Source organism: Sinocyclocheilus anshuiensis, unplaced genomic scaffold (assembly GCF_001515605.1).
Source record: "Sinocyclocheilus anshuiensis isolate Anshui unplaced genomic scaffold, SAMN03320099.WGS_v1.1 scaffold454, whole genome shotgun sequence".
NCBI lineage: Eukaryota > Metazoa > Chordata > Actinopteri > Cypriniformes > Cyprinidae > Sinocyclocheilus > Sinocyclocheilus anshuiensis.
In genome coordinates this window covers 1851929-1863222 of record NW_015548217.1, presented here as the reverse complement: position 1 = coordinate 1863222, position 11294 = coordinate 1851929, and the positions used below count along the sequence as shown (strand labels likewise).

Here is an 11294-nt window from a genome sequence, read left to right as displayed (position 1 = left end):
AATGCAGACAGGGTTTTATGTTTACGCGGCGCGATGCAATGCAACGCAACACGTAAAAAGGCAGTATAAGTCATTATAATCAGTAATTATGTCCCCACTGGCTGCAACAAATGCCTCGTTTGTAATGGGTTTTAATGTTTTTGTCTCGTCGCTCCGGCTGGGACACGGCATCAACAGTATGTGAGGGGCGTAACATTTCCGTCTCACGCTTGAGGTATTCGGCCAATCACAACGCACTGGATAGCTGGCCAATCAGAGCACACCTCACTTTATCAGACCGATGAGCTTTGTAAAAATCGACGCGTTTCAAAAAGGCGGGGCATAGAGGAGAAACAATAATGTACAGTATGTGGAAAATAATGTGTTTTTTTAACTTTAAACCGCATAAACACATTTCATTACACCAAATACACAAAATAATGTTCTTTTTAGCAGCATCATATGACCCCTTTAAGACTGCTTTTGTGCTCCAGGGTCACAAATGCTTTTTTGACTCTCAAAGCGACGGTAGCCATTGACTTGGATCATCACGTTTGAAGACCATGTTTTCATTAAATCAACAACATCAAATGTTCATTTTTGGGTGAACTATCCCTTTAAGATTGTTCAAACTTGTGCCAGACAAGAGTGTGTTATGGTGGGTGAGGGATGCCAAAAAAAGTATTAAATACCTTCATTATTATTAATCAATATGCTTGTCATGTATAAAAGTGTATTTGACTCTTTTTCTCATGCCGATCTGTTAAAAGTGTGGAGTTTGAGATCGACTCAATCCAAAGCCATTTTTAATTTAATTTCCGATGATGTTCTGCATTGTCTAATTTGGATTTTGGATGTTCTGCATTGTCTAATTTGGATTTTGCTATGAATGATTGTATGGTTACGTGTTAAGGTTTAGTTTTGTCTTATATTGATCATTGTTTGTCTTTATTCTATGAAGCACTGTGTGATAATAGTGTAAGTGCTGTATAAATAGATTGCTTGCTTAATGGATATCTGTATCAACATTTGTAGAAAACATGCAAAACACATATGGACCACTATAACTCAGATGGGGTCAGTTGATTCATTCATTAAACATGATGCATAGACATTCCTGTTCCATTGCAAACAGTAATTAGTGGTGTTTGCTATGTTTCCAATCTTCAAGGTGAAAAAAAAATCACTCTTAGTTTGAAGGAGGAAGCCTGAGCACTGTCTAGGGAATTTCAAAATCGAGAAAGGACTCTTGTGACTTTGACCAATAAGAGACCATCTAGCAACTGCATAACAGCCTATTAAAAACCACTTAGAACCATTTTGTAACCAAAAAACAACATCCTGGCAACCATCAACACCCAAACAACTTTTGGACTGGCGAACTCAACACTAAAAATCTAGTTATTTTCAGGACTCTGAAATTACACACTTTTTAACAACAAAAATTAATCATATTATCATGTCAAGAAATGCCTCTTTTGACCAATAAGAAACCACCAAGAATTGTCCTAGCAACTGCATAACAACCTATTAAAAACCACTAATAACCATCCACAAAGCACAAAAAAACTTTTGCAAACACACTGACATTTTCTTCTGAACATTTCAAAATCTAGCTTATCTTGCAATTCTGAATTCTGAAATTATGCACTTACTTTTTAACAACAAATATGATCTAGTTTATCATATTATTATGCCAGTGTAAGGAAGGACCCTCAGCCCCAACCTAGCAATGTTTTAGCAACCGCATAGCAACCTATTAAAAACCTTTCTGAAGCAAATAACAATGTCCTGGCAACCATCCACAGCATCCTAGAATCATGGCACTGGCAAACACACACACATTTTCTTAAGAACATTTAAATATCTAGTTATTTTGCAATTCTAATATTATGCACATACTATTCGACAACAAAAACGACCTAAAACAATGCAAGGATACTGATTACGACACTAAAATGCATCCATTTGGCAGATGCATTCACCCAAAGCAACAAAACGATAAATTGAATGTAAACATACACAGGTCCATGTTCTCTAGGAATCAAACCATCACTGGCATCATCATGCACATGCATTATCAATAGAGCAGACTCGTGCTGTACCTGATGGAGTGGGATGGATGTGGTGAAACTATCCCAGTCCAGCTCCTCGTGTTCAGCTTCTACCTGTCGCTCATCCGAGAGCAAGCACCCAACAGACACGACCTGACAAACACCATCCATCTCTGAGCAGCGTCTGGCCCTCCTCTAACAGCTGGACTCCTCCTGTGTTTCTACACAGCACCGACGGCGTCTTTCAGAAGTCCTGCCGCGGTCGGACAGAAACAGGTGCACAGATGATTGCCTGATGTCGAGGTGTAGAGTAACAGACTGTGTGAGTGTCTTTGTGCCGTCCTTCTCTATCCGTCACAACAGCACTCGCGTTAATCAAAAAAATGAAGCTAAATCTCTGTGCTGCATGAGACGCGGAGCAGCCGATGATTTGCGGTCTGTTTCGTGCATTTATTTAAAAAACCAATCCATGCCTACAGTCTGGAAAATGTCTGAGAGTGTCAGAAGAACAAAGCTATTATTGTAATCTATGTAAAAATCTGTATGCCATTCATTTTTACAGACAAAACACTCTGTGTTTAGACATCAAACATTTATATCTACAACAGGTGAACCAAGACCCATCACTGGCGGATGCTGATTACATCTCAACAGGTGTGACTAAATCAACATATGCAATCGACATGCTGTATGCAGTTTGTGTTTGGTGAATTGCGTACTCAACCACATACCATAGCAGTGATTTACGGCCTGACGCCCACTGGCTCAGATTCAACTGCTCAGAGTTTCAGACTAAATAATGGTGACCATTATGGTGGCCTCTTCATGAAACTGAATGGTGATCATCCCACAATGACGATGCACAGACACAGACAGTGACGCCTTCACAATCTGCTTCAAATATGACCATAAATTATACCCCAACAATATAGCAACATTTTAAGCTTCCCACTTTCACACGAATGAATATCAATAGATTTTCTTATGCATGTTTATACTGTGCCAACCGCTGAGAAGAAGCTCAAACGGGTAGTAAAAACACCCAAATGAAATTAATAATTTTATTCATTTTCATTATTATTCATAATAGTTGAATTAATGTAATTTATGTATCATTATTTTTATTATTACAACTTGGTTTCTGAATTTTCTTTATTATTAGAAAATAAAAATGATAAATTTGTATTATAAATTATTACTTTTATTCAACAAGGATGCGTTTTATGGATCAAAGGTGACAGTAAAGACATTTCTGTCAGGACCACTATCATCAAAATGATAGATACTTAGCATAAAGTTTGGTTTGGCGGTATGGGTCTGTTCTGGGCAAAAACCTCCCTGCCCATCCATGCAGCCTGTCATGAATGAGCAGGGAGAGCAGCAATAATAACCCCCCTAGGGTTAACAGAACAGAACAAGGCAGATATCATTCATGTACTTAATGATATTTAAGTGTAACACTTTATTCAAGATAAAGGAGTCTGATTAGCAAGGAATATAAGAAAGCCAAGTCCTGACTGTGGCGAAAGGAGGAGCTGGGGATGAAGGAGGGTAATTTGCTCCGGAGCAAGCTGAAAAGCTGCTGAATAATACTGAATAGAGCTTATATAGGAATGCAGCGATAGGTGTCGTATTCCTATAGGTAGATGTGATCAGCTGAGAATCAGCTGATGCAAGCTTGACTCACGTGACCTGCCAGAACTAACGCTAACGCTTAATTTATAACGTTACAAAAGATTTCTATTTCAAATAAATGCTGTTTTTTTGAACTTTTTATTCATCATATAATCCTGAAAATAAGCCATTAATCATGGTTTCCACAAAAATATTCAACTGTTTTCACCATTGATAATAATCAGAAATGTTTCTTGAGCAGCAAATCAGCATATTAGAATGATTTCTGAAGGATCGTGTGAAACAGAGGACTGGATTAATGATGCTGAAAATTCAGCTTTGATCACAGGAATAAATTACATTTTACAATATATTCTCATAGAACGCAGCTACTATAAATTGTAATAATATTTCACAATTTTTACTATATTTTTGATCAAATAAATATAGCCTTGATGAGCAGAAAAACCGTACAAAATCTTACCGACCCCAAATTTTTGAATAGTTTTTGGCTCTGATTCTTATCTACCCCTAATCTAATTTTATTAATAAAAATGTCAACTAAATCCATGACATGAAACCCAACCTTTTGTCCTCTGCATTTCAAAGACATGTTGTTTCTAGGAGCAAGAGAAGCCTAACAGCATAAACTCTTTTTCACTCAAGATAACTTCTTTAGAAATGGTTCTTCCTCATTCAACATCCTGTAACCTTTCAAAGTTCAGCATCCAGTCTTAAGTGAGCTAAACTCAGATGTTCAACGAGAGGACAGAAGTTTCTCTGAATCCAAGAGCACATGGTTAGGATTGCATTAGTCGACCGTAAGGGCTTCAGAAAACACAGATAAACAGTATGGGCCCGCTAAAACAAAGAATTACTCTAAACAAGAACTCCTCAGAAACACTGGAGCAGCAGGACAGCTGTGATTACAGCACATCTGTGATATCAAACTGCTGTTTAATGAGCTTGTGAGACTGGAAAACATTTGATATATGAAATGCACTGATCTATAGAAGTTTAGCTTTAATCCATGAGTATTTGAACATTTTTGCATTTAACTGCACAATATAAAACATCAGTAAATAGATGTTTATGTCTTGCACAAGCAGGCCTATTAGGATTTGACCATATCTCAGTCTGCTTTCAATTATTTAATTCAATTCTTGGCCCAAAAGTGATGAGTTAATGACTGCTAATGGGCATTTTACTGTCGTATAAAGCGCTGTCATAGACGGGTGTATTTCCTCTTCCAGGGACAGGCCTCATTCACAAATCCAGCTCTGCGCCTCAGGACCTGCACCAGCGTCCAGACCGTAAAGCTTTTCCACATGCGCAAGTATGGCATCACAGCGTTCTACTTTCATTTCACATTATCAGTCATTAGATGGTAAACAGCGTGCAGTCAGCACTTTTCTTTCACTTTTTGCTGAGAATATTTTAAGTTGGAAACTATGGAAACTTTCCACCACAGAATAAAAATTCCCCAATTGTAAGTCGCTTTGGATAAAAGCGTCTGCTAAATGAATAAATGTAGAAAGGTTATTGCAACTTTTTATCTTATAACTCTGACTTTTTTCTCTGAATTCTGAGTTTGCATCTCGCAATTCTGACTTTTTATTTTTTCACAATTTTCAGTTTATATATCTCTCAACCATTAATTCACATCAAACAATTTTCACTTTTCTTGCAATTCTGAGTTTACATCTTGTGATTCTAACTTTTTTCACAGTTCTGAGATTACATCATGCAAATTCAAACGTTCTTTACAAACTTGCAATTCTGACCTTTATTTGCAATTCTGAGTGTACATCTCGCAATTCTGCCTTTCTTTACATCTCGCAATTTTGACTTCTTTCTTGCCATTCTGAGTTTACATCTCGTAATTCAAACTTTTTTTCACAGTTCTGAGTGAGTTTACATTTCACATTCTGCCTTTTTCTTTACATCTCGCGATTCTGATTTTTTCTCTCAATGACATTTTGTTTCTCTAAACTTTTAATTTACATCTCACAGTTATGACTTTTCTAGCAATTCTGAGTTTACATCTTGCAATTTGAATGTTTTTTTTTTTTTCAAAATTCTGAGTTTACATCTCACAATTCTGACATTTTTCTTGCAATTCTGAGTTTAAATCTTGCGATTCTGGCTTTTCATCTTGCAATTCTAACATTTTCGTAGTTCTGAGTTTATATTTTGCAATTCTAACTTTTTTGCAAACTTGCAATTCTGACTTTTTTCACAATTCTGTGTTTACATCTCACAATTCAAATTTTTTCACAGTTCTGAGTTTACATTTCGCAATTCTGACTTTATCTTTATATCTCACAATTTTGACTTTTTTCTTGCAATTCTGATTTTACATCTCAATTCTTTTTTCGCAATTCTGAGTTTACATTTCGCAATTCTAATTTTTTCACAGTTCTGAGTTTGCATTTCGTAATTTTGACTTATTCTTTATATCTCACAATTTTGACTTTTTTTCTTGCAATTCTGAGTTTACATCTCACAATTCTTTTTTCGCAATTCTGAGTTTACATTTCGCAAATCTGACATTTTTCCTCTGAATTCTAAGTTTACATCTCGCAATTTTGACTTTCTTTTGCAATTCTGAGTTTACATCTCACAGTTCTAACTGTTTCGCAATTCTGAGTTTACATTTTGAAATTATGAATTTTTACCTCTGAATTCTAAATTTACATCTCGCAATTTTGACTTTCTTTTGCAATTCTGATTTTACATCTTGCAATTCTATCTCTTTTTCACAATTCTAATTTTTTCACAGTTCTGAGTTTGCATTTCGCAATTCTGACTTATTCTTTATATCTCACAATTTTGACTTTTTTCTTGCAATTCTGAGTTTACATCTCACAGTTCTAACTTTTTCGCAATTCTGAGTTTACATTTTGCAATTATGAAATGTTTTCCTCTGAATTCTAAATTTACATCTCGCAATTTTGACTTTCTTTTGCAATTCTGATTTTACATCTTGCAATTCCAATTTTTTTGCAAACTTGTAATTCTGACTTTTTTCACAATTCTATGTTTACATCTCGTAATTTGAACTTTTTTTTCACAGTTCTGAGTGAGTTTACATTTCACATTCTGCCTTTTTCTTTACATCTCGCAATTCAGATTTTTTCTCTCAATGACATTTTTTTTCCTCTAAACTATTAATTTACATCTCACAGTTCTGACTTTTCTTGCAATTCTGAGTTTACATCTTGCAATTTGTATTTTTTTTCACAATTCTGAGTTTACGTCTCAGATTTTTTCACAATTCTGACCTTTTCTTTATATCTCATAATTTTGACTTTTTTCTTGCAATTCTGAGTTTACATCTCAAAATTCTAACTGTTTCGCAATTCTGATTTTACATCTTGCAATTCTAACTTTTCACCAATTTTTCTTTCATATCTCGCAATTCTGACTTTTTTCCTCCGAAATCTGAGTTCACAACTTGCAATCCTAACTTTGCCATTCTATATTCATAGGATTAAAACTGAAAATTCCTGACAAGAAACACAGGGAATATTTGAGGGAGACAGTCAGAAGCTGTTAGGAAATATCAAAATGCCTATGTTGATCTGCATTCGATTTGGAAGTTATCCTGATATTAACAGATTCCAATCTCATAGTGGAAGAAACACAGCTAGAACTAACTGTGCTAAAGTTTTTCGGAAAAAAAGATCAGTGCTCAAATGAATGCCCTCAATGTGATGTTAAAAAATGTGAAGTGTGGCTTTAAATAACATACTCTCTGATAAGACCCAGTTAATCTACTGTATCTTACCCAGCAATCAGTGGCTGTGATCTGGCAACAGAGGACAGATGAATTACGGCTGTGTGAAACCTAGATCTGCTATAATTACAGCGGGGAGAGAGATTTTCTGACAGGGGATGGAATCAGGGAAAAAGACTCATTTTCCAAGCACTTTGGAAATATACGCGCTCAGCCAAAATAACCACTGGGTCAAACGCATGATTCATAAACACCTGATATAAGATACGCATTTGTTCTGTGGTGTCCAGTTTGTGCTGAATTGATATTCCTGCACACAGAACAGGACAAAATGCGAATCCTTTCTGATACCGATCCAAAAGTACAGTAAAAAATTAAAGCTATCTGTGTCTGTTTCATCATCCTGTCTAACCTGAGCCAGGAACTGATGTTGTGTACTCTGACCTGGCAGCACAAAGATATTTCACTCATTAATCACATGTTTCTATTGCCAGATAAAGCTGCAGAAAAGTCAGAAGACACCTACCCTTTCATACTCAGTAGGAAATAATTACTGCCAATAAACTTGTTTGGAAAGGGATGACAATGTCTCTCAAGTTAACAAATAATTTAGATTATAATTGACTAATTATTCATTTATTAATTTGTAATAGACTTTAATCTTATAAACGAAAAGCTGCTACTGGAACATATTCATAATTAGCTACAAACTTAAAAGGTCACTGCAAAAAAAAAAACAAAAAAAACCTTTTCACTCATCTGAGCTACAGCACAATGATTTACAGAAACAAAGAGAAGAATATGAGAGAACTGAGGCTTGTCTGCTAATGCAATCAGCTCAAATAATCCCCTAACCCTGCTGCACCGTGGCATTTCTGCAAGCGCTGGCAATATCACCACAATCCCAGAGCCTCATACTGAGCCGTATTTCATCCCAGCAGGCGACAATAATGCTGCAGTTCTACTCGCTTCCCATGCTTGTGCAAGGATGGGTGGGCTGTAAAGACAGACAACTACACCAACCTGTCTCTCCATCACAATAAAACCGAATCAGATTTCTCAGTGAATTGTTAGGCCAGAGCTCAGTCAACAAATAAAAACAGTCCAAGAGAGTATCAGTTCACAGAAGGAGGCGGATCTTGCACATTTGCTGAATAACTCAGTCTATGAAAGCATACTGTAACCTGTCTACCAGCAGAGTAATAAATAATAGCTACCTTAATATGAAACAGCAGGAATAAAACCGTGTAGAACGGAGTCCAAAACTTTGAGAGTGCACTGAAGGCATGGAAAATAAAGTTTTAGAATTTTGAAAAATGAAAAAAGATGCATCATGACAAATTAATATTTAATATGGAAATAAAAAAAATATGTATTATTTCAAATGATTAATTCTGCATTTCAAGGTCATCAATAAGATCATTTATAATATAATTTCTAACATATAGTTTAAAATAATATTTATATTACTAATTAGTACTATAATATAATTTAAAAGCATTTGCATTTAAGTAAAATAATGCAAAACAGGAGCATTTTCACTAGAGCTTTCACTTGGATCCCACTGTATGTGACTGTATTTTAATTTGTAATGTTTTATAATAATATTTGTATTTAATTCATATTTGTAAAATATTCATATTTTACAAATATTTTAAGATATCTATATAATTAATTAATTGTTGATTTTAATTTTATTTAAAATAAAAAGCATACGCATTAAGATAGAAAAGTTGCACTAATCAGATCATTTTATAGTAATAATCATCATTTTATTTACAATGACAAGCATGTGCATTAAGGTTGAAAAACGCACAAATGCATTTTCACTAGTGGGATCCCACTGTATGTCACACTAATCAGAGCATTAATACAATGTGTAATATATATTTTATAATAATATTTTTAAAAAGACTATTATTTTAAAATATTTTAGAAATGTATCATATTTTTAGAACATTTTTTAATATATATATGCTTAAACATTTACTTTAAATAAAAAGCATGTGCATTCAAGAACAAAAATGCAGAAGCATTTTCACTAGTGTATGTGACACTAAGCAAATCATTTTAATGTAATCTTTTATATATTGTATAATAATATTTAATATTTAAAAACAATTAAAAATATCATATTTTTTACAATTTATTTAAACAATAAACAATGAATAAAAGCATGTGCATTAAAGTAGAATAATGCGAAAGAGAAGCATTTTCACTAGTGGTCTCAGACTTGGACCCTAATATATATGACACTAATCATATCATTTTTAGTATAATTAATCATGCTTATTTTATAGCAATATCTGTAAGTTTATTTAAAATGAAAAGCATGTGCAAGCATACAAATGCAAAGCAGAAGTGCTCTCTGAATGTGACACTGCATTCAACGAATCTTTCCAGCAGATCTTTCCAGGTAAAGAGACATTTCCTGCACATGAAGTCAACAGCATGAATGCCAGTGAGCAGAAAGACTTACAGCACGCATCCGAAGGAAAACGTCATGTTTCTCCCTGCACAGCTCTGAGTTTTCCCCCTCCAGCTGCCGGACGCGGGACAGCAGGCGATCCGTCTGCTCGATGGCTTTCTTCAGCTCCTCTCGATCCCTCATCCCTGCCTGTGGATGAACCTGAGCAGTGCAGAAAGAGCGTTTCTTCAGTCTGCCTGCCGTCTGGAGCCCCTCCTGCTTCTGGGGCCTTTTGGCCCAATTCAAAACAAGCCCGACTTCTTCCACTGATACGTTTCCACTACAATAACTCTCCAGGATCAAACACACACAGAGAGAGAGAGCGAGAGAGAGAGAGAGCGAGAGACTGCTGCAAGGTTTATGCTTCAATGTACTGAGTATCAGATAAAAAGCCAAGAGGAAAAATCATTAATAGGACTGCATTAAACAGTCATATGAGGGAAGACAGTCTGTCTGTTAAAGTAATCATATGCTATTCATCATGAATCACAATATGTACATGACTACAAAGAGACACAGCAGAAACTCCTATAGGGACTTCTTTTTGGAAATTCAGAATCCCACTGGCGTAAGTGATGCTCTTTACACATGACAGCTGACTGGTGACGTATAAATGCAATGTCACGAAGCAGGTGCAACTCGGTGTCCACCTCTATAAAGCAGGCAGATGATTGGGAATGCCCTGTTGAAAAAAACAGCATATGCTGGTTAGGTATGTTTTGAAGCAAGGCTGCTGGTTTGAGCTGGTTTAAGCTGGTCCTTAGCTGGTCCTAAGCAACTAGCCCCTGCTCAGGACCAGCTCATGACCAGCAGCCATGCTTCAAAACATACCTAACCAGCATATGCTGGATTTTTCAATAGGGTGGTCTGTTTTCATAAACAAACGACGAGATGTGCATTGCTCTAAGGCCAGTTTAAAGGGGTCATATGATGTTGCTAAAAAGAACATTATTTTGTGTATTTGGTGTAATGAAATGTGTTTATGCGGTTTAAGGTTAAAAAAACACATTATTTTCCACATACTGTACATTATTGTTTCTCCTCTATGCCCCGCCTTTCTGAAACGCGTCGATTTTTACAAAGCTCATCGGCCTGAAAAAGCGAGGTGTGCTCTGATTGGCCAGCTATCCAGTGCATTGTGATTGGCCGAATACCTCAAGCGTGTGACGGAAATGTTACGCCCCTCACCATACTGTGATGCCCTGTCCGGCCGGAGCGACGAGACAAAAACATTAAAACCCATTATAAACGAGGCATTTGTTGCATCCAGTGGGGACATAATTACTGATTATAATGACTTATACTGTCTTTTTACGCGTTGCGTTGCATCGCACCGCGTAAACATAAAACCATGTCTGCATTTGTGATCGGAGAAATGACAAACAACAAGCACTACTCTACACTGCCCAAAAAACTCACTTTAAATATAAAAAATATAAAA

General features: G+C 35.9%; 1 protein-coding gene across 1 annotated transcript in view; it reads right to left on the bottom strand.

Moving 5' to 3' along the window:
* Nucleotides 1–11294, bottom strand: part of LOC107653912 (myosin-16) — a 53116-nt gene that overhangs the window by 36022 nt on the left and 5800 nt on the right. The window contains exon 3 of the mRNA XM_016440774.1: nt 9866–10015. Coding sequence (XP_016296260.1) covers nt 9866–10015 — 150 coding nt within the window. The remainder of the gene's footprint in view (nt 1–9865; nt 10016–11294) is intronic.